Genomic DNA, 24612 nt, shown 5'->3' on the forward strand with positions numbered 1-24612 from the left:
CCGTCGCGTTCACCAGGTACACCCCGTACCCCCGGTCATAATTCCACGCGCGATTCGCCGGGAAATTCCGCGATGACTGCGTATAATGTCATGAGGAAATGGAATTTGAAATTTTCGGGTGCGCGAGGGGAAGACGCCGAAACGTTTTTGATGCGTATTGAGGAAGGTCGCGATTTAGTACCTGTAGCGGATGAGGATATTCTCCGCTGCCTACCATTCTTTTTGTCGGGTATTGCGCTACATTGGTTCCGCGGAAAGCGGAATCGACTATCGACGTGGGCCGCATTTAGATCTGCGTGGCGTATACGATTCGGGGATCCGGATTTTCAATTCGCGCTGAGAGATGAGATAATAAGGCGAACGCAAGGGGAACAGGAGTCCGTGGCGGATTACCTGACGTGCTTGAGGGCAATGTATGATCGGTTATCGCCGCCTTGGAGCGCGGCGGAACAAGTTAGTTCTGCGTTTCGAAATATGTTGCCGCGTTTGCAGATCGCGATGCGCCGGGATGAGGTGGACGATCTTGACGCGTTGGAGGACATATCGACCCGAATAGAAGCCAGTCATCAATTGGCACAGCGTTATCGCGCTCCGCCAACTCCTGATAAATCCTTGTTCCCTGACCTAGCTTACTGATCGCCACGCCCTGGGAACAAACTCCCGACCGGCGAATCGTACTCCCGTTCGCCGGCGCACGAAACATCCGTGCGACGGAGAGATCGCGATGGCGGACGCGCTCCGAGCTCGCGAAGGGAAAAATCGTCGCAGCACATACACATTGTACACATGACATTATTGTGCACATACACATTGTACACATGACATTATTGTACACATACATATTGTACACATGACATTATTGTGCAATTACACATTGTATACATGACATTATTGTGCACATACACATTGTACACATGACATTATTGTGCACATACACATTGTACACATGACATTATTGTGTACATAATATAAGAAATTCATATTAACGTTTTGTACACATGACGTTATTACGTACATACATATTGACACACATACATGTTCGTAAGATGTTGGCCGACGACTAACACTTTTTTAAAATAATTATGTGTGAAATCAATTGTATTACAATGTAAAGCAAGATCCACCCAACCTATCGACGGGAGGGGGGGCCGAAGGCCTCCCTTGTATTCCCCCGCGTGTGTGTGTGTGTGTGCATGCGCGTGCGCTCGTGCTTCTTGTCCATGCATGTACTTTGGTATATTTCAAACTTTAAATAATTAATTAAAAATTAATTATAAACTAACAAACATAAATAAATGCACTACAATCATCTACAAACGAAATACAATTTTGATTTCACATCTATTTTTGTAATTTTATAGTACATGTCGGCTAGTTTCATGGTCTACAATTAAATAATTAATTAAAAATTAATTATGAACTAACAAACAAAAATAAATACACTCATCAAATACAGTCATCAAATACAAAATACAATTGATTTCACACATAATTATTTTAAAAATGTGTTAGTCGTCGGCTAACATCATACGAATGTGTACAATGTGTATGTGTACAATAATGTCATGTGTACAATGTGTATGTGCACAATAATGTCATGTGTACAATGTGTATGTGCATAATATTGACATGTATACAATGTGTATGTGCATAATATTGACATGTGTACAAACGTACATTTGTATTTTTAATTTTTATATGTGTATAATAATACTTGTAGGCAATCGCTCTGTAGGCAATCGGGAATGTCGGCAATTGAAGCTGTCGGCAAAACGTCGTAGGCAAACGAAGCTGTAGGCAATCGGGAATGTAAGCAAACGAAGCCTCTCCGAAAAAACTAGAATCTAAAGAAATCTAAAGAAACTGCAGAGTCTGAGGACTCATAAAAAAAAAATTTAAAAATTTGGTCACCCTAGGAATGACACTTTGTCATTGCGTCGTCACACACTTAAACAGATGCAGATATGTTTGCAGATGCCGCCCTCTCTTTTTGCCTTTTTCCCATGATTTTCATTTACATTATATACTCTGCTGTCTCGCATTGTGATTGGAATGAATCTGATAAGCGGGCAAGAGGATTACGATCTCTCTAATGGTTTCATAGATGTGTATACTAATTCATCGCTTGCTACTTGCTAACATCGCCATATGTACTCATATTGTAACTGTTTAGTTTTACAACCAGGAGAACGGTGGTAAGCCATCCCTCGTTGGGATTCAATTAGTGGTGCCGAAGCCACCTAAAAACTATCGTTTTATGAAATGGAATTGATCATTGATACGGAAAACGTGCTATTGGACTGATGTCGGTATTGATCGGATGCGCTGCCCTCGTTGTTGGCATTATTACTACGATGCCTAAGAAGTATGTGTCGATACATGTTTAAAAATTTATATTGAGTATATGTTTAAACATCTTTAATTAATCTTTACCTAAAAATCACATTAGTATTTAGACTTTTTTCTGAAATTCTACGTAATTCTACATAATTCTACATAATTCTATATAATTCTTCATAATTCTACATAATTCTACATAATTCTACATAATTCTACATAATTCTACATAATTCTATATAATTCTACATAATTCATGTGCCCATTATTTGCATAACACACATTTTATCGTATCCTCTTTTGTGCATTCTCAAATAAGTTACAAAATAATTCTTTTATTGTGTGTGATTTCAATAATAATAAAAATTCTAGAAATAATAAAATGTAAATAATAAGAATGCTAAATTGAAGTTTATAAAGACTTTTGATTTAAGAAACTATTTTCTTTTTTCTTGTTTATTCTTTTTTGTTATTTTTCTTTAGTGCATTTTTTTTATACAGAATGATTCGTCTTTAATGATTTCAAAACTGTGCATAAATTATAAGAAAAGCATAATTTAAAAAAAAAATTTATTTAAGAAACAATTTTTTTCTTTAGTTTCTTTCATTTTGTACTACTCATTTTTAGTATTGTAAAAAAAGAAAACTGAAATCTTATAATTATATCATACAAATCATACCAATTTGAGCAACATAATGCGATTTCGAAAATTTCGCAGTTTCTAATATTTTGTAACCTCAGCCTACACGCATGAGTTATATTTGATAAATTAAAGTAATTGTGATATTAAATATTTTTTAAAAGTATATATTATTGCTACAAATCAAAAATTAAAATTGAGTATGGTAAATCTCATTTATTTTCTATTTTTTCTTTTTTTTTAAAGAAACATGGAAAAATATCTTTAAAACAATTTCGTTTCTAATTCTTGTATGATATGTTTGTCAACAAAAATGATTTTAAACTAATGAGGTATCATGAGAGTATGTTTTAAATTACAGTTAATGTGTGTGTGCGTGCGTGCGTGCGTTCATGTGTGTGTTATGTGCGTATGTGTGTGTGTATTAATGACTTTTAAATACAATAGATATAGATATAATTTAAGAATCTCTATGGTTTAATCAATTTATCTGTATGTTTAGGCAATTTTGCTTTATTTGTACAAAAATAATATCGTAAATATATATAAAGTTATTTTTCTGATTAATAAGTTTGGTAAAATAAAAAATTGTATAATAAAATCGATGATATAATCAAAATTTGCGATAAAAAAGTCACTATTTTTATTGAACTTTGTGCTATAGATGTGATCCTCAGGTGGAATGGTGGCAAAGCAGCACTTTCTACGAAATATTCCCGGCATCTTTTCAGGACTCGACAAAAGGAGCCGACAGAATCAGCGATTTGCGTGGAATAATTATGCGGCTAAATTATTTAAAAAAACTTGGAGTTATTCGATTAAATTCGATATTTTCAGCATCGCATTATCCAGAATATTACTCGGAAATTAGTAATATGACAGATGTAAATAAAGATCTGGGTACAACAAAAGATTTTTCTGTTCTTGTACGCGAGATTCAAAAACGAAATATGAGTATAATTTTGGATTTGCCTTTGTATCCATTCATAAAGACCTTGAGTAACCAATCGGCATCTACAGCGAAAGTAAATGGAATTGAATGGCTTCGGGATAAGCGAGATGCTGCAAATGATCGAGTTCGCGAGCCATCCGCACTGCCTGCATCAGTCGAAACTATTCGTGATGTCTTATCATCTATACCACCACCGCTAAAGAAGGCGAGAAGGGAAATATCCTCGTCGAGTCGTTTAAATCATCAACAAAAAGATCCCACAGTGAGGCTATCAAATTTTGGCAATTGAAAGGAGTGAATGGTTTCTATCTACAAGGATTGGAGCATTATGTCAATGAAGACACATTCGTGAAGAGCCTCATATATTGGAAGTCTCTCCTATATCCAAACAATATTTTTATTTGTCATATAAAAGCTCTAAAGAACGTTACTTCCATCAGTGCAAAAAACTCTATCCTATCCAGAATAAATTTACTTGATGTGACTTTTCGTTTGACGAATAGTACAATGGATATCAAGACACAAATAAAGCAAATTACGAAGGGTACACTTTTTGATAAACCTGTTTACCCGTGAATACATTGGTCAGTAGGCGGCGTGTACACCAGTAGAGTAGCCTCTACCATTAATATCAAAAATGCAAGCGTGGCGGCTTCTCTTCTTAGCATGATGCTACCTGGAATACCAAGTATATTATATAGAGATGAGGTGAATCAAAGTGGTTCACAACTAAAACCTAGAAATTATATATTTAAATTAAAATTTTGTTTTGTTTTGTATTTTATATTTATATTTCTGATAGCATATTGTCATGTAATTAAGAATTGCATTGTATCTAACAATATATATCAATTGTAGAAGAAAATAGACATATAAATTTGATATGTTAGTAGACGCAATTTCTTTGAGATTTATTAAGAAGAAATCATTATTACAAGAAAAAATAATTATGTTATGTTTTTTACTCAGATAGGTATCGAAGATTGTGAATGTCAGGATCACAAAGCTTTGGCGCACGTGCATAATCTAGTTCCTATGTATTGGGAGAAGAAGAACAGCCCCGGTAGTAGTTTTTCACCCTTAGGAATTACTACTTGGTTACTAGAAGCTAGGAAACCCATGGAAACTAGTTTAATAGGCACTGTTGAAGAAATGACAAGACTAAGAGCAGAAACTACATTCATTTATGTTAAAGCGGTATTAAGAGAGGGTCAAATTAAGGTAAATTGTGATGTTAGGTAAAATTTTTTGTATTTGCTATGAATTTTCAGGCTTAAGTTTTTTCTTAAATTAATTTTCTCAATATAAACTTTAATATATATATATATATATATATATATATATATATATATATATATCTTTAATCTTTAATATATATATCTTATACATAATTATATATAATTATGTATAAGATATATATATTAAATGTATATATAATTTAATAATTATATATATATATAATTTAATGATTATATATATATATATATATATATATATATATATATATATATATAATCACTAAAGTAATGCGTGCGTGCGTGCGTGCGATGGGAGGAGCGGTTTGCGAGCGTGCTTCGCTATGGCAATCGAAAGAATTACAGACATAATGAAAAGATCACATACATAAAACGGAGCGCGCATTATGTGTGTAATTCTTTCGGTTGCCATAGTGAGGCACGCTCGTAAACCGCTCTTCCCATTGCTTGGCCGCGGACCGAGTATCAATTGACAGTGGGAGGCATCTTCGTGCCGCGAGCTTTTCGCGGCACTTCGTTGGCTGATTTTTTAAAATTAATATTTTCTTAAATATTGAGAAAATCACAAAATGGTACAGGATTTTTTTATTCAGAATAACATCCTCTACCTTTCCTTAGAGAGTGATCCGCGAATTATCGGACACCCTGTATATATATATATATATATATATATATATATATATATATATGTATATGTATATGTATATGAACTTTCGTTATTCTAATTGTAAGTTATGCAAATTTTATATTTTTCTCAGATTGCAAATTTTGTGGCTTGTTTTAGCATTAATATATGTATATTACTGAAATATTTATAACTTAATTTGATGTTATTTTGTTTAGATATGTTGAAAATGAAATGATAGTGATAGAGCGATGGTATCCACGAAGAAATTCCTATGTACTTGTCGCAAATTTTGGCAACGAGACACGCAAAAAGGATTTATCATTTCTTTATTATGGTGTTGTTGTAGGACCAACTTATAGAATGAATCGAGAAGTGTACTTCAAAGAACTTATTGTTCCATCTGGAGAAGCATTTGTTATAAAATTGGATAAATGAGAGTCTCAATTAAAATATATTGCTGAGTAATGTTAGAGTTACATTTTTATTTTTATCGTGAAACAATTACATTAAAAACATGGATATCATTACAACAAAATATTTCTAAAAAATTTCTATATATATTTCTCTATATACAATATAATCTCTATATACATATTCTCTATATACAATTCTTTTCTACAAAATTTTTAAAAAATTTGTAATTATTATTTTTTACAGACACGGTTGATATAAAATAGACTTTGCTTCAAAAAGTTATAAATTCAAAAGTTATAAAACTTCATTATTATAACTCTCTCTTTATGCTACTAAACGATGTATTAAAATTATCGGGAAATTACTTAAATTTAAATTTTATAACAATACTTTATAATAATTAAGGTTACAACCAAAAATTGAATTAAAATCGATAAGTGATAAGCGACATTGAACAACAATTCAAAATCCGAGTAGAGTCTGTGCATATTAGACAACAAGTGCATATTAGACATCGTTACATATGTATTTGTCGATGATCCAAACCATAAGGTCGGATCTACAATTAGGTAGTAAGTCTTAAACCGTAAAGAAATTACCAATAACAATTGATTATTCTGCTCACATGTAATTGATCAATTTCTTATAGCTTGAAGATTACTAAACCTATTGTAGATCTAATAGGACTAATGAAGTAATGATGTAATAATGATATAAACTGCGGTCGGGAAGACACTAGAAATGCTTCGAAGCATTACATTAACCAATCAGAATAAAGAAATCTTTGCTCTTTTTGTCCTGATTGGTCAATCAAACACTTCGAAGACTTTCTAGCATCTTCCCGATCGCAGCCATAATGTCAAAATCGGCCAAATAGTTACTCTTTTTTTTAGAGAAATAGCTACGATTGGTCAATTTCAAAAAAATCATATTTTTTTTTATTCTAAGAACTGCGCCTCTTATTTGCTAATTTTTCATCATATAGTATCATTAGTATTATGAGCACTATTGCTATTATTATTTAAATTTTCAAAGACACATAACCTTAAGATTGAAATCATTGATTTTCATAGTAGTAAAGAATGATGTTAAGATTTGAAGTGAAGATCATCTAATGATAAGTTATGTTCGTTAAAACGAATTACCAAAACTTAATTTTTTAATTATACAAAAATATAATGCTAAATTAAGAAATGAAGCAACTAATAAAATCACAATGACTAATATAAATGTGTTTATAATAGCATTATAAACTTTATTATTTTATATTAATATCTATATTAAAATATTAGATCTTAATAAACAAATTTTTATGCATATCATCTATGTGAATAAAAGCGACTTGATGTGTGTGATTGTATTTTAGAGTTAGAGTTTCAATTACATTGAAACTCTAAGTAATTATGCAGGTTAGAGGCAAGCTCAAAATATATATGTGTGTGGTGTGTGTGTGTGCGCGCGCGTGTGTGTGTGTGTGTGATTATGTTCTAAATGTACATAATGTCGGAAAAGTACGTGCTATTCATTAAACTTATTTTGTTAATAACTTTTTAATAAACAATAAAAGCGACGGATAAAATCTTTTAAAAGTTATTCAGGATATCCTTGATAATGTAAATCAAAGTCATTGAAATTTATAAGGTCGCCTCTAAACTGCGTAATTATTCCAAATTCTATATATCTTAATAACAACTCTTTCTTAGATAGTAAAATGTCGTCTAAATTAAATTTTCGTCTGAATTAAATATAATTTATTTTATTATTTGTTTCGATTATGTTTGACTCAATTATTAATATATATATATATATAATATGATATAATGATAATTTATTATATATGTTACATTTATGAGTAAAAAATTTTTACAACTAGTTGGTATTTTACCAATAATACTTATACAATATTATCTAGCAATTTTCAATTCTGTTATATTTATATAATATTAATATAACGGCGATTATATGTTTAAGCATTATCTTTAATTGAATTTAATAACATTTATAGTTTTAAAACTGACCAATTATGTCTATTTCTCTGAGGAATGAAATGACTATGATTGACCGTTTTAGAACTACATTATTAAATCCGATTAAGGGTGATATACACACATAATTAGTGCTTACTAGGTTATAATAAATTTAATAATGATTTAATGTTGTCTATTATTATGACGTTAATAAATTGTAAATAATAAAATGAAAATAATGACATATTTTTGATGTCGATATGTGACATTATTGTTGTGAAGATATGACAAAGGCCGCCAATTTCACGATTCAAATGTCATTTTCGTCATAAAAATGTTCAAATAGAAATCAAACAAAAATGCTAAATAACTTTATGCCAAATAAAAACTGTCTGGAAAATATAGTTTGCAGTTATTATTTGCATTTATTTTGGTTCTGAAGATGTTGATGAAAAAGTATAATAACAGAAAAAGGTATCATGCATTGTAATATATTACTGTAATAAAATTGTTTGTTGTAACGGTCATCATAGTATTTAGTTATTTAAACAAAATGTTCAAACAAAACATCTGATTTATATATATACAATATATACAATATGTACTGATTTATACACAATATATGGATGTCCCATATATCTCATTAAAAGTAGCCAACTTTTTTATCTTAAAAGCTAAAAGAGATAGACTGTAACAAATATAAATCAAATTAAACTCAAACTGATTCAAATTGAACTCTATTGTGAGCAGTTGTTGTTTACAAAAGCTACTTATGTTAACAAACGGAGAGGTATGCATAATTATATTTTATAACAATGTAGATATTTCGATACAATAAAAGTTGTAGCGCTGTTTGAAATTAATATTACAATGTATGGTTTAATGTAAATACTTTATATATTAAACAAATTTTATTGAAATTAACTTAAAATTTTGCAGACGATGTCTACTTTTTCATGTCTTGCGATATAGCCAACTTCTGATTTCTGACTCGTGCATTAAAGATATGTCTTTAGTCGATTAGACATATAAGTCTTAAAATCCCAGTGGTGAAAAAAGATTACTTAAAGAAGTAGTTTTAAGTTTTCTAAAGAGAAGAAAATTTATATTTTTTTGCTATTTAATTTTTGCATATTATTTTGATTTTTTGTTTCGCTCGCATGGAGTATAATCATGAATTTGCGTTGCTCAGCGTTATCTATATTATATTATCGTTTATCGGACGTTACAATTGTTTGTGTGTCTCTCTAATTATATGTACGCTTCTATTTCACATAACGCTCTTTTACTATATAGTGTAGGAAATAATTCTGTTTGCAAACATACTAATCACTATTTTTCATATATTATATATATTTATTGAAACTTCGCTATTAAACTTGACTATTAGCCAAGAAGTGGACTTGGTTCACGATAATTTCCTTACACACTCATATTTTCCATTCGTACACGTATCTCTATGACTAGTAAGATTAATTCACATTTACATTTATATTCTTATCTTAATAATAATTTATTTCTCTATCCAAAGTTTCCGCAATAACCTTTCTTTTATATTAACCATCACATTACTCCAAATCCTAGCCTTTATTTTATTACAATTTGTACCTAAATCTTTAAACTAATCCTTATAGTTGTTTCACATTCGTTTTGTAACGATGCATCCCCCCATCGTTCCCGACACGTCACCCGTCGGAAGTCTGCCGCCCGGCGAACACCAGCCGGGCAGAGGCAGAGGCGCTTAGCGCCCATTTTTAAACATGCGTACGATGTTTATGACAAACACAAGCCGTTAGTGTTTGTCATAAACAAAGCGAGCGCCGAACGGCACCGAACGTTTCCGGCGAATGCCGATCGCCGAAACGCGCGCTACTGGAGGCTCGCGTCGTCTCCCCCACCCCGAGAGGGATGCGAACGGCGCGGGTGTCACGCTCGCTTCGGTAGGGTATAAAAAGCCCTACCGAACACCAGACGAAACCAGACCGGCACCTGATTCCGCTCGAGCGGTACACTCCGAGACAAATCCAGAAACCGATCCTCAACGTCTATAGACAGTGGCCCGGAGGTTGACGAGTTCGCAGCCTCCGTCGAGAATTCTCGACCATCTGCTCTAGAAACGACTCCAGTCTAAAAACCATCCGTATAAGAACGAGAGTGGACGAGTTCGCCGCTTTCCTCGAGAATTCTCGAGCTATTACGGTCCTGTCACCTGACCATCCAACCCTGCGTACAGGACAAGAGAGTGGACGAGTTCGCCGCTTTCCTCGAGTATTCTCGAGACCTGACGCTCCGACCATCCGAACGTCCAAACTGCACTCCCGCGATTATCGCTGGGAACTTGCACCGCGTCATCGACGCATCTACCCGACTGCAGGCCTGACACCCTGCAGTCCGCGCCGAACATCCAGCCGCACGCAACACGCGTTTGAACTCACGTATCTCGCACGATATCAAATTGCGAGATATCGAGATACTGACACGCGGTGTCAATACGCGCCCGCCTTACCGCGCGCACCTCGCATCAATAAACGCGAGACGACAACACGCGCCCGCCTTACCGCGCGCACCTCGCGCCAGCAACCGCGAAGCCGACAACACGAGCCCGTCTCACCGCGCGCGCCCCGCGCCACGAGCCGGGCCCTTTAACTAGACGCGCAAAAACACCGTCTAGACCCGCGTCACAACATTACGCCCGTACTATTATATTAGCGCGATTTATTGTAAACGTTCTTCTCATTGTAAAAGTTGACCATTGCCTCGAGTGGCGAATAAACGACGTACACAACAACTCACGTCTGTTGCGTTTCAACCCCTTCACGAACCTTGATCCCGATTGCGCTGTCCGCGCGCGTATTCGGAACCGCTCGTGAAGCGGCCCGTTACAGTTTATATAATAATTTATACAATCTCGCCCGCAAAATACGCACAACGTCGCTTCTTCCTCCAATCAATACTCATTTCGTTCCTCCATATTTCCTCCACATCTTACTTTTAACAATGCCCTAATCATATCTCCTATATTACCTATACTGCCCTTCCTCAAATATCTTAGTCCTTGTATCCCTGTTTTCAACTTCTATTATATTCTTCTCTTTTCTATTATATTATATTCCTATTATATTTTTTATTGTACCCGGTCTCTCTAATTTTACCTTCCTCTACTTGCCTTTATACATCCCAATATCTTTTACCTAATTCTTTCTTTAAGTCACCTCCTCTCCTTCTTAAATCTTCTAGATGATCTTCGATACTCCATCCATTTTTATTATAATATCCCATCCTTCCTCTACTATACATATCCTCCCATCCTTTATTTTCTTTTTCACTCCAATACTTTTTAATCATTTATTTTCATTCAACTCTCTTATCTTTTCCTTATGCTTTATTGCCCTTAACTTATTTAATCTTAATTCTCTTGTTATTAAATGCCTACAAAATTCTAATCTGAAGATTCATCTCACATAATCCAATATTATTTTTTCGAATTTCTTTTTTTCTTCTCATCCTCATATTTCCACCTCCAAGTAAGATGTCACACTTTGTAATACCTAAACAATCCCTATCTTGTGATAAAATTATCCCTGTAGATCCGTTCCCCTAATTCCCACGTTTTGTTGGCTGCTATCCTTCTTTTATTACTTATATGATCCTTATAATTATCCTTATTAAACACGAAATCTAATCTATTTAAAACTTTAACTTCTTCAATTTCCCTTTCCATTTCCAACTTTCTTTTCTTTCCCTATTTTTTTTTATTAAAAACTAGCACTTTTGTTTTCTCTGTACATAATACCTCATAATACCAATTTTTTTTTATTTAAAAGTCTTTTCATTGTCTGCATCATATCTAATAATGCGTCCCTATTTTTTGCCAAAAATACCATATCATTAGCATATTCTAATGACTATAATCTTTTGTCATCTAATCGTACACCTTCTATGTTTCGTATTTTCAATTCTTTATCTATATCAGCTATAACAAATTAAACAAAAATGGATTCATCACACATCCCTGACGTACTCTTTTCATTCCTAGTCAGCCATGTCTGTTTTAACATATATTGCCAAATGCTTGCTACAAATTATTGTCAGAAAAAAAGCTACAAATTTGGTAGAGTTGTTATTACTGATTAAACTGACAAATTGTCAGCAAAAACCGAGTAAAACTTGCTGACATATTCGGACAGCAAATTGGTGTCAAAAACCGAGTAAAGCTTGCTGATATGGTTGACATCAGATTAATGGCAGAAACTGAGCAAGATTTGATATGCGCAATTTGAGGGCAGATAAACAGAAAAAATCGAACAAAATCTGTAATTTATTACAACAATTGAAATATTTGGTGTTTATTAATATTTATAGTTGAGTCGCTTACCGCTATGTGACACGTTACTCACTATCTGTACTCGTATTCAAGATTTTATCATGAATGTATATAAAATCTGCAAAATGCGGTTAATAATATTGTAATTAAGCAACGCGGTAGCGTCGCGACGATAAGTTCATAAAAAACGCCAAGTATAGAAAAAAGATTTTTTCTGGCTGTCAAGAGTTTTGCCTATATATAGGGGTCGCGATGCTACCAAGTAGCTTATCCGGAGTTTTATATCTATAATTGTTTTAATAAACTTTTGATTAAAATATCTCAGAAACCAGAGTGGTAATCAAAAATCTAATGGCACTTTTATTATATAATGTGGATTGCAAGCTTTCGATTGCGACCAGTTTGAATAAGAATGGTGCAGTCAATCTTGCGATATGATAATCATATTGTCAGGATTGTGAGATTTATTTCTCTTTCAACTTTCAGATTCATACATATATGCTCGCACGCACACAAGCAAAACGATTTTGTCCCTCAAGGCGCGTTTGCAGAACTCATGTACGATTATTTGCTTGAGTGTGCAAAAGTATGTCTTGAGAGACAATATTGTATGTGTGCTGCAACGATTTTTCCCTTCGCGAACGCGACGCGTGTCCGCCGTCACGATTTCTCCGCCGCGCGGATGTTAGGTTGCGCCGACGAACGGGAGTAAAATGCTCCCCATATTGGATAAAAATGTATTTATTTTAAATAATTTATTAATAAAATAATTGTATTTTATTACATAACTTAATAAAATTCTATCGCCTAAAAAATAAAGATTATTACAGCGGTATTTTATAATGTCCCTATAGTAGAGTACTCGTCGTTCCGGGTACGACGTACCGCTTGTCGTCGTTCGGACTAAGCGCGATCTTCGACTCCAATATCGTAACTTTGATCTTAAGCATGACTGCTCGTGCGTCATCTCGATTTCTCGTCGCAAACAGCGCGCGTAATCGTCGAAGGTCATCATTCTTGCGATGATAGCGCTCTTCACGCTTTTGATCTTCTTCGTCTCGCTTCTATCGTCTACTCGCAGCACGTCCATTTTTGTTCTAAGTCCGACAAATTCCGTCATAATCGCATCATTATTCTCATCTTTCATTAAACCCGGTACTCTCTTATTAACAAGAAGAATACCGTACACATCGCATAATCGTTCGTGTCGAATCTATCGATATCGCGCTTCATGTCCTCGTACTCGATTCGATAGATAAGACTGTCCGTGTCGGAGTAAATTATTCCGGACTTTTCTCGATACAACGGTAACATATACTCATAATGAAATTCGTACAAGCGAATCTTCAATATATCGAGGATACATATGTAGATCGGTACTACGTAGATCGGTTTGTGAAATTTAATTTTTAGTTTGCGCAATTCTACGGCTATTAAATCCTCCGCGAAGACGTTTCTACTATGAAAGTTGGGCTTAGCGATCATCGTTTTCGCGCTGTATAGCCCGTCCCATCGGGTCACTAGCCGAACATCCAAATGATTACGCACGTTCTCCATAGTTTTACCAAACATTCATTAATTTGTACAGATTTTCCTCGAACTCATTTTTAGCGATAATTCGTAATCGCGTGTTCAGTTCTACGTATTCGCGCAATCACGGAGATTGCGTGAATCGTAATATTCTATGTATTCTCGTAACGCGTAATCTGTGTTTAACACATTGTTGCAAGTTACGATAGTGCGTTACATAACGGCGCTTATCGTACAGTGTAGCGAGGAGTTTGTCCGCCGTTTCCCGGGCGGCTTATCGCGCGTTGGGCAAAACGGCAAGTCAGCGTGAGAATCGTGAAGGCTGGAAGGATACGCAAGGTCGACTTCTAGAATATAACCGAGGCGAACATTCGGCGAACATTCGACGAACATTCGGCGAACATTCGGCATCACGGACATTAAATCGATACTTGAAGCATTCTCGACCCATTGAAAATCCTCATAAGGCAACGATTGACACATCGCCCATCCGTATAAATTATTCACGTCGAAATACATACGATGGTTCCGAGGGATTATACGACTATACGTACTTGTTATTAACGCGCGCGTATCTATTGGAACATTGACTCAGCCCGCCGCGTATTCCGCGTTCCACAAACATCATATCAATGTCAATTAAAATCTCAAATCGATCGCCCGTATACTTTAACATAGCGTCCCACGTATATCTGGATAACGTGTAATAATGCGCGGGATCTAAACCGTAACTCCTCATATATGCATCGCGAAAATTTTTGAAGATATCAGCTAATAGAAAAACGTCGTTAAACGTTTTTAAATACAGATCACTATATTCGTCCAGCGTCTGGACACGAAATCGCACCTAGACTTCTATCGCGCGCTCGTAATCGCTATCAGATACGGTATCGCCGGTCAGCGAACTGTAGAACGCTTTGCGCGGCGGCAGACGAGTCTCGCGCAACTTATCGATATCGTCGACGTACTCGTACGGAAATATATTTTTTCACATAAGGAGCTCAAAATCGGCGTCGTCGAGATCGGGAAATTCCAACCACGCGATCTTTAACTCTCTCTTATCGAGATAAGACGCCAATTTTTCGAGACTCGCGCTAAGAAATTTAAAAAAATCTACGCAACTTCACGTGTCTCCCGCGCGCAAATCATCTCCTCTCGTCCGACGCTTTGTCGACGCTCTTCGCGAAGGAGACGTACGTTTCCTTTCATCAGCGGTAACAGCTCGACGCTTCCGGGGAAGACGTTAGCCACGTCTCTAATGATAAAATGCGCGTCGTAGCCCGATAAATTGTGAAAGAATATAGGAATGACGTAAGTCTCCTTATAATTTAGATTGCAACTAAAATGCGCGAGACTTCAAATGACAGTGATCGTGGACGCGAGCGTCTTGCGACTCGAACGGTTTCTCGCATACATGACAGCTCATCGCGTCGCGGAATCTCTCCCGTTCATCCGCCGTAAGAGGCATCATAGGTGCGATGGTGTTCAAAATATCTCGCGCGACGCGCTAGATCTCGCAGTTCTCGAAGACCATGATATGCAGTTCTCGCCGCGATGCGATCTGTACATCGATTTAGCGTCGTCGAACGCGCATCGCGCGTAATATCCTATGCTGTCAGCCTTATGATGTTGAACGATGGACGTGTTCAGCGTTCTCCTCTCTTCCTTCCTTTCCAGCGCGCATTCCAGATCGACGTACACCACGAACGGAACTCGCCCCTTTTTCTCGTAACTGTTAAAATTTAACTTGTCCTCTTCGGTTGGAAGAACGATAGCGCGCTCGTTCATTCTTTCGTAGTCCTCGCTATGAGCCGATAATTTATCGCTCGTCCGAAAATAGTGCATGCATCTGTGAAACAATATTTATTCTATAGAGTAGTGTGTTATTAACAAACTTTTTTAGTTCGTACTCACCGATCGCATATATGCGCTTTATGTTGCCGAGTGCTCAATTACGAGCTGACGAGACGGGACAGATTCTTGATCCACGTGAAGTGCGTCGTATTATTTCGTCGCGTAGCATCGCTAAGATACAACAAATTAACGTGTCTCTCCTTCTTGCGATCGGTGAGGCGCAGAGGAATGATATCTCTTTTCTTATCCTTCTTATCTCGAATAGTATATACGTTGATAGATATATGGTATATCGTTAAGACGCTCGAATCTGGCGATTCCGTCCAAATTCATAGGAAATTCAACACCTCCCAGATTTAATACCGCTGTGAGGGTACCGCAAGCTTCTTTCCGGGTGCTTTTCGACCGAGTATAGTGTTACGTCTCAACGTCAATACATAATAAAAAAAAATTATTAATTATATTTGTTTCGGGTCACCCTGCATTTCACCGGGTCTACCCAGGGACTCAGAGATTTTGTCAATGTGTCACTTGTTAGGTATAATTAGATAGGTCTTTTAACTTACGCAATATTTAAACCTTTACTGTATATTTAATTCCTTGCTTCTCAACTCCTTATGGTTAAGGTCCTTATGCAGGATATGGAATCCAGGTAGATGTTATTGAATTGGTAACACACTCAATGAATATATAAAACGTTTATTACTATTTAATATTACTTGTACAACTAATAGACACCTTGCGCGTGTCTCGTAATAAAATCGGAGTCTTGGTAAATTATAATGAAGTAATTATAAGACCGTACTGGTCGTAACGTAGAACAATAGAAAATTCTAAGTCCGTATGGACAAATAAAAGAAGCTTGACGACGCGGACGCCGGATTACTACTCGGAATTAGAAGACCGCTCGGGCCGGAGACTCTACTAGTTAGTATGACCGTACTAGTCGAGGCGATGAATAGTAATGAGCTCCGCGACTGCTGCATCGGACTCCCTCGATTCTGCCTGGAGTAGGTGGCGTTGTTGGTGTACTAGGTGGGGACTCTCTTTTGTGGGGATATTGCACGGGCCTTCTGTGCGTTGCGTCAGCCTCCAAGTGCTTATGCACTAGCTATGCCTTTGTCTTCGGGCTGGGTCTTATCAGCAGGCGGATAAGAGTATTGATCGGCGCGCTAGTCTGAATTCTTTACAATACATAGGGTGTACTATTATAAATGTATTATATGACGTTGAATATAATAAATGTTATAACTATTAATTTAAGCTCTTAATCTTATTTCCTATTAGTGTATGTGTATGTGTAACGTATATATATGTGTGTTCTATTCTATAGCGATTATATATTGCAAATTAATTTTTATACTTATTAAATATACTTGCTTATATACTAGGTGTCCTAAAATTAATTAATTCTATCTTACTACTATTTTTTAGATGAATAAGTCTCAGTGCCTTATATGTGCGGGAGCATATACGTTAAGTCTATATACCGGGTGATCAAAAATTAATTATTGAATAATACTTTAAAATTTATACATATGAATTTAGAAAACGTCCGCTACATATGTTATGTTTATTTATCATTATTTATAGAAATCAAAAATATGCGGGGACGTCACAAAAAGATTTAGACAATCTAAGAGATCATATCATGTTTCCTGCGGAGAAAATAGCCGTACTTCATACCATCGCCAGAGGATTCACAGGACAAACATTTCAATCCGACACAGTATCGTTACAAGATCTATTGGATGAAAATTCATTAAACAAAATATACAGTAACACGTTAACCAAGATTTGGGATGGTTTTACTACCTTCGGCGCTGCGACAGCCGGAGTATTTGGCATATTTATTATTATAAGAATTATAAAAATTGTATTTGATACACTTATACATGGTTATGCGTTACACGCTGCATATGGATGCAGTCTACATTTACTAGGAGCCATATGGAGTTCTTTTACACACTTACTTTTATATCTTGCGAATAGACCACAAACAGACACAAACACACCGACAACACCGAAAGAAACCTGCGACCAAAATACAGAGACTAATGCGCCGTCGAACGAACCACAGGAAATTCCAATCGTTTATACATTTAGGGACTTACGTGCCAGATTAGATGAATAAATTTCTCCATATTCATTCTGAAATTTAATTTAAGGGGGGTGGTGTGACGTCCCCGCATATTTTTGATTTCTATAAATAATGATAAATAAATATAACATATGTAGCGGACGTTTTCTAAATTCATATGTATAAATTTTAAAGTATTATTCAATAATTAATTTTTGATCACCCGGTATATAGACTTAACGTATATGCTCCCGCACATATGACTAATAAATAAGGCACTGAGATTTATTCATCTAAAAAATAGTAGTAAGATAGAATTAATTAATTTTAGGACACCTAGTATATAAGCAAGTATATTTAATAAGTATAAAAAATTAATTTGCAATATATAATCGCTATAGAATAGAACACACATATATATACGTTACACATACACATACACTAATAGGAAATAAGATTAAGAGCTTAAATTAATAGTTATAACATTTATTATATTCAACGTCATATAATACATTTATAATAGTACACCCTATGTATTGTAAAGAATTCAGACTAGCGCGCCGATCAATACTCTTATCCGCCTGCTGATAAGACCCAGCCCGAAGACAAAGGCATAGCTAGTGCATAAGCACTTGGAGGCTGACGCAACGCACAGAAGGCCCGTGCAATATCCCCACAAAAGAGAGTCCCCACCTAGTACACCAACAACGCCACCTACTCCAGGCAGAATCGAGGGAGTCCGATGCAGCAGTCGCGGAGCTCATTACTATTCATCACCTCGACTAGTACGGTCATACTAACTAGTAGAGTCTCCGGCCCGAGCGGTCTTCTAATTCCGAGTAGTAATCCGGCGTCCGCGTCGTCAAGCTTCTTTTATTTGTCCATACGGACTTAGAATTTTCTATTGTTCTACGTTACGACCAGTACGGTCTTATAATTACTTCATTATAATTTACCAAGACTCCGACTTTATTACGAGACACGCGCAAGGTGTCTATTAGTTGTACAAGTAATATTAAATAGTAATAAACGTTTTATATATTCATTGAGTGTGTTACCAATTCAATAACATCTACCTGGATTCCATATCCTGCATAAGGACCTTAACCATAAGGAGTTGAGAAGCAAGGAATTAAATATACAGTAAAGGTTTAAATATTGCGTAAGTTAAAAGACCTATCTAATTATACCTAACAAGTGACACATTGACAAAATCTCTGAGTCCCTGGGTAGACCCGGTGAAATGCAGGGTGACCCGAAACAAATATAATTAATAATTTTTTATTGTGTATTGACGTTGAGACGTAACACGAGAAACTTCATTATCTCAAGGCGTGTCTCAAGGGGAAGCGGAACTTCTCATCCGCACCCTGCCCACAACAGGAGAGAATTTTGATCGTGCGTGGAAGGCTCTCAGAGACTACTACGAGAACAAGCATCTGCTCGTGCGATCGTACATCGCGAGGTTCCTGGCTCTTCAACGCGTAAAGGGTGAATCGAGCACAGATTTGCGTACGCTTTATCACGGCGTTTTGAACACCGTCGGCTCCCTCGAGAGCATCGGTCGACCGATAACAAGCGGCGAGGACTTGTTTGTTCACCTCGTTGTCGATCTCATGGACTCCCAGTCCCGCCGAGAATGGGAGAACGCGATAAGCGACACGACGGACCCGCCGGCGTACAAGGAGTTGATCCAATTCCTCGACCGACGGCTGCACACGGTCGAATCGCTGCAGCCGTCCAAGCCGGAACCGAGTGCCGCAAAACCGGGCGCGACTTCCGGACGTTCTCCGCGAGTGCATAATGTGCGGAAACCGGAAAGCAATCGCGGCCAATGCTCTTTGTGTCACAAGGATCATTACATAATGTTTTGTGACGCGTACAAGGCCAAGACAGCAGCGGAGCGACGGCAGCACGTAGAGAGACATCAGCTGTGCTTCAACTGTCTCGGGAAGCACAAGGTGAGTGACTGCTCGTCGAAAAAGACGTACTCGATCTGCGATGCGCGGCATCACTCGACGCTACACGACGCGTGCAAACAAACCGAAGTAGCCAAATCATCACTTTCCGCGAATCGAGCTTCGAAAGCAACGTCAGCTGTGCTTCTCGCGACGGCGCGCGTCCGCGTGGCCGACAAGTTCGGCGTCCTTCACACTGCACGAGCCCTCATCGACCAAGGATCCGAAGTGTCAATCGTCGCTGAGTCATTGGCCCAGCGATTGCAATTGTCCCGGACTCCTGCCTCGACAGACATTGTCGGCGTTGGCGGTCAACTCACGGGCGCACGGGGCAGAGTCGAGCTCGCGCTCACGCCGCTGCACGACGGTCCGCCGCTGCGAGTTTCAGCACTCATCTTACGCCAGCTGACGCTCTACACCGGTGGCATTCGAGTGAGTCGCAACACGTGGCCACACATTGACGGCATCGAGCTCGCCGACCCGGACTTCTTCGCAGCCGACCCAGTTGAGCTTCTCCTTGGAGCGGACGTCTGCGCAGCCATTCTGCAACCCGGCCTTCGACGTGGAGGGCGTCGGCAGCCAATGGCCCAGAGGACAACTCTGGTTTGGATTCTCTCGGGTTCCGTCGGCACTGCAGCCGCAACCCGGTCCGCCCAGACTCACCACTGCTGCCGCGACGGCGACCTTCACGGCTTGGTGCAGGAGTTTTGGCGACAGGAGGAGATCGTGGTCAAGGCCATTCCACCCACCACGGAAGAGCAGGAAGCCGAGGACCACTTCGTCCGGACACATGCGCGGGACACCAGCGGCCGCTTTGTCGTGCGTCTGCCTCTCAGGGTGCCGCTCCCAGACCTCGCGGGAAGGAAGCGCACCGCAGCCCGCTTGCTCGGGCACATGGAACACAGGTTCGCCCGAGACGAACAGCTGAAGCAACTGTACACGGACTTCATGCGGGAGTATGAAGTCCTGGGGCACATGTCCCTCTTCCAGCCTGCCGGCGCTGCAGGACTGGCAGACTGCTACCTGCCTCACCGTGGCGTGATGCGCAAGGGGAACTCAGCCAAAATCCGAGTCGTCTTCAATGGCTCATCCACGGTTCCTTCAGGAGCCAGTCTCAACAGGCATCTCAAGGTGGGACCCAACCTGCTGCCCGCCTTGGAGGACATTTTGCTGCGGTGGCGAGTCCATCGCTTCGTGCTGGCGAGCGACATCGAGAAGATGTATCGCCAGATTCTCGTTGCGCCGGAGGATCGCCATCTCCAGAGGATTCTGTGGCGCTACGAGGACCAGACTGCTCCGCAAACCTACCAGCTCAATACCGTAACATACGGACTGGCCTGTGCTCCGTTCCTGGCGTTGCGCTCTTTGCGACAACTCGCCGATGACGAGGAGGTCCACTTCCCCCATGGCTCAGCGGCGCTGCGCCAGGATGTCTACATGGATGACATCCTCACGGGCGCACCCTCCATCGAGGAAGCCATGGACCTCCAGCGGCAGCTAACGGAGCTGTGCACGGCGGGCGGGTTTCCACTCAGGAAGTGGTCGGCCAATGACCCCCGCCTACTAACGCGCATTGCGCCGGAGCACCGGTCACACCGTGACCTATTGTCATGGACGCCGCAGGAGAGTCACGCCACTCTCGGTCTCCACTGGCATCCGAGCGGAGACCACTTTTCTTTTTCCACCAGGTCCATCAGGGTGCCAATCAACACGAAGCGGTCCGTCCTCTCGCTGACGGCCCGCCTCTTCGATCCACTGGGCTGGCTGGCTCCGACCATCGTACGGGCCAAGATCCGGTTTCAGTCCACGTGGCTGCAAGGCGTGGACTGGGACACTCCGTTGGACGAGGCTAGCGCGCAGCAGTGGAGCAGGTTCCAGGAAGACCTCCCTCGTCTGGAGGAAATCCGAGCCCCGCGACGCGTGCCCATCGACCATGCAGACGCCCGAATCGAGCTGCATGGCTTTGCGGACGCATCCGAGCGGGCCTACGCCGCCGTCATCTACGCGAGGACGGAAACCCGCCACGATGAAAGCACGATTATTCTCCTTTCAGCAAAGACCAGGGTAGCGCCGTTGAGGACGGTCACTACCCCGCTTGAGCTCTGCGCGGCCTCGTTACTCGCCCGGCTAGTGGTACACCTTCGCCAGACTCTCGGCACAGGAGACGCGCTCATCCATCTGTGGTCCGACTCGACGGTCGCATTGGGCTGGATCTGCGGCCACCCCTCACGCTGGAAAGTGTACGTCGCGAACCGCGTCGCCGAGATTCAGGCGACCTTGTCGGGAGCATACTGGCACCATCTCCCGGGGACGGAGAACCCTGCTGACTGCGCATCGCGGGGAATCTCCCCGAGCGAACTAGTCGCTCATCCCTCTGGTGAAGGTGTCCGCTCTGGCTTTCGGCCCAACGGGCCCTCCGAAAGCCAGAGCGGACCCTTCTGGTTAGTGAGCTCCGTTGGACGAGGCTAACGCGCAGCAGTGGAGCAGGTTCCTCCTGGAACCTGCTCCACTGCTGCGCGTTAGCCGTTCAACGGAGCTCTTCCTCTCGTGGCCGTCATCACGAGAGGAAGAGCTCATCGGGGACCTGCCGGAGGAGCGCGTCAGAGCGCACGCCGCCGTTGCGCCATTACCGGAGGCGACCGAACCAGAGGAGCTGACACGGTTCTCCTCGCTCAATCGTCTGTTAAGAGTGACGGGGTGGTGCCGACGATGGAGGCGCGTGCATGCGGTCAAGCACCCGTCGCTCATCGCAGCGAGCCTGCCCTCGGCAAAGGGCACTCTGTCAGCCTCCGAATGCGACGACGCTCGTATAGCATGGATCCGGGTGGTGCAGGCTGCCGCGTACAAGGAGGAATTGAGAGCGCTCGCGCGGGGAGCGTCCATGCCGAACAAGAGCAATCTCACTAAACTCACTCCATTTACAGATCCTCTAGGCATCCTAAGGGTTGGCGGGCGGATCAAGCACGCCCTCCTATCGTATGACGAGAGGCACCCGATGATCCTGCCCAGATCATCCCACTTCACGCAGCTCATCATCGAGGAGTATCACCGGCGAACGATGCACGGAGGCGTGCAGCTCACCCTCGGGTCCATTAGACAAAGCTACTGGATCCCCAGAGGACGTCAATTGGTAAAGGCCACGATCCAGCGGTGCGTCACCTGTGTCCGCTGGCGGGCGGCCACGCAACAGCAGCTTATGGGGGACCTGCCACGGCTCCGCGTCACTCCTGCCAGGCCATTTCTGCGCACCGGCGTGGACTACGCCGGCCCCATCCAGCTGCGCACAACGAAGGGTCGCGGTCACCGCTCGTACAAGGCCTTTGTCGCGGTCTTTGTGTGCCTTAGCACAAAGGCAGTGCACCTCGAGGTCGTGTCGGACTATTCGGCCGACGCCTTCCTGGCCGCCTTGAAGAGATTTACCGCGCGGCGCGGGCTGTGTCGCAGCCTCCACAGCGACTGCGGTACCAACTTCGTCGGAGCAGACGCACAGCTCCGAGCCTTCTTCGCCGCGAGCAACCCAGCACAGCGCCAAATCGCCGATCAGCTGGCCACCGACCGCATTCATAGGGACTTCAACCCGCCCTCAGCACCTCACTTTGGCGGCCTGTGGGAAGCGGCGGTGAAGTCGCTCAAGCACCACCTCCGCAGGGTGCTAGGAGAATCATCACAACACCTACGAGGAGATGTGCACCCTCTTTTCGACCGAGTATAGAGCGGCGACTACCGTCCACGCGAAACACGTATTGTCCATAGTCGCACGCTAATTACAGCTCTTTTCAACTTGATCTCTCGCAGAATTTCGACGTAACATTCGGCGCGCATAGGATTATATCTGTTCACCATTAGATTCAGTATTCGCGGTAACGCCCATCCGCTATCGCGCTCTTGAAACTCTTCCAACAACGCTAGAATTACATCAACTATACGCTTCCCGTACCACTCTCGCAAATCGGACGTGGGCAGAAGCGGATGATTCTTCGTGACGATAGTCTCAACAGCGATTTTGTCATCTGAGACAAACTCGCCGTTGAACGCGATATTGACTTTGACGCTGTCGTATCTGCCCATAACATCGCGTATTCGATCGAGCACCATATCCCTGGCATCCTCGAAAAACCGCAATAGTTCGATATAATCAAGATTGATAACGACGCCAGTTAAAACGCGCCTAGCGAAAGTCGTCTCGATCTCGGACCATGAGAATCCCTCGCGCCTCTCGCCGCCGCCCGAACGCTCGAAGCGTTGACGCAGATCGTATCTCGAGCCGGTCAGTCGAATGACTCAAGCGATCAGAGACTTAATCGTCCCGGTGAATCTTCCTCGACCTCTCTCGCAGAGACTCGAGACGCTCATCGCATTGTCGCACCCATGCGAGATACGCGTCCGTCATCGCGACGCTCCGCGCGCTATCGAAAAGATCGCTTTCGTCCATTTTTCTATCCATTTATTAATAAATACACAGATTCTTTAATAATAGATCATGTATCTTCCTTAAACTCTTCGAGATGAAACAAGGCTCTTGTCTCGCAACCTCTGCACCAATGTTTCAACGAGTCGAGGATCTCGACGATCGGACGCTCCCATCGCGTCGCTGACTACCATTTTCTTTAAAAACATCGGTTCGATTGCATCGATCGTTTTGTACGTATAATCCGCGCAAAATCTCCCCTC

The 24612-nt window shown here is 40.6% G+C and overlaps 3 protein-coding genes across 3 annotated transcripts; all 3 read left to right on the top strand.

Annotated features, from left to right (window-relative positions):
- The first annotated feature begins 2157 nt into the window (after positions 1 to 2157).
- On the top strand, positions 2158 to 4556 carry LOC126852025 (maltase A2-like). The gene is made up of 2 exons (XM_050596492.1): positions 2158 to 2365; positions 3643 to 4556. Exons 1-2 carry the CDS (start codon positions 2304 to 2306, stop codon positions 4217 to 4219), a joined length of 639 nt encoding a protein of 212 aa, XP_050452449.1. The 5' UTR covers positions 2158 to 2303; the 3' UTR covers positions 4220 to 4556.
- A 43-nt stretch (positions 4557 to 4599) lies between these two features.
- LOC126851850 (uncharacterized) lies at positions 4600 to 18376 on the top strand. The gene is made up of 3 exons (XM_050596188.1): positions 4600 to 4638; positions 4900 to 5168; positions 17497 to 18376. The coding sequence occupies exons 1-3, from the start codon at positions 4600 to 4602 to the stop codon at positions 18035 to 18037; spliced, it is 849 nt and encodes a 282-aa protein (XP_050452145.1). The 3' UTR covers positions 18038 to 18376.
- Positions 18377 to 19226: 850 nt separating this feature from the next.
- On the top strand, positions 19227 to 23653 carry LOC126851851 (uncharacterized). The gene is made up of 3 exons (XM_050596190.1): positions 19227 to 19233; positions 19316 to 22382; positions 22429 to 23653. Exons 1-3 carry the CDS (start codon positions 19227 to 19229, stop codon positions 23651 to 23653), a joined length of 4299 nt encoding a protein of 1432 aa, XP_050452147.1.
- The last annotated feature ends 959 nt before the right edge of the window (positions 23654 to 24612 follow it).

Source organism: Cataglyphis hispanica, chromosome 9 (genome assembly GCF_021464435.1).
Source record: "Cataglyphis hispanica isolate Lineage 1 chromosome 9, ULB_Chis1_1.0, whole genome shotgun sequence".
Classification (NCBI taxonomy): Eukaryota; Metazoa; Arthropoda; class Insecta; order Hymenoptera; family Formicidae; genus Cataglyphis; species Cataglyphis hispanica.

Coding starts and splice junctions, on each gene's coding strand:
- LOC126852025 (XM_050596492.1), top strand. CDS start 2,304: ATGTCGGTATTGATCGGATGCGCTGCCCTCGTTGTTGGCATTATTACT. Junction 2,366..3,642: donor ATTACTACGATGCCTAAGAA/GTATGTGTCGAT, acceptor TTTGTGCTATAG/ATGTGATCCTCAGGTGGAAT.
- LOC126851850 (XM_050596188.1), top strand. CDS start 4,600: ATGCTACCTGGAATACCAAGTATATTATATAGAGATGAG. Junction 4,639..4,899: donor GTATATTATATAGAGATGAG/GTGAATCAAAGT, acceptor TTTTTTACTCAG/ATAGGTATCGAAGATTGTGA. Junction 5,169..17,496: donor AAGGTAAATTGTGATGTTAG/GTAAAATTTTTT, acceptor CATTATTTATAG/AAATCAAAAATATGCGGGGA.
- LOC126851851 (XM_050596190.1), top strand. Junction 22,383..22,428: donor AGCCAGAGCGGACCCTTCTG/GTTAGTGAGCTC, acceptor GCAGTGGAGCAG/GTTCCTCCTGGAACCTGCTC.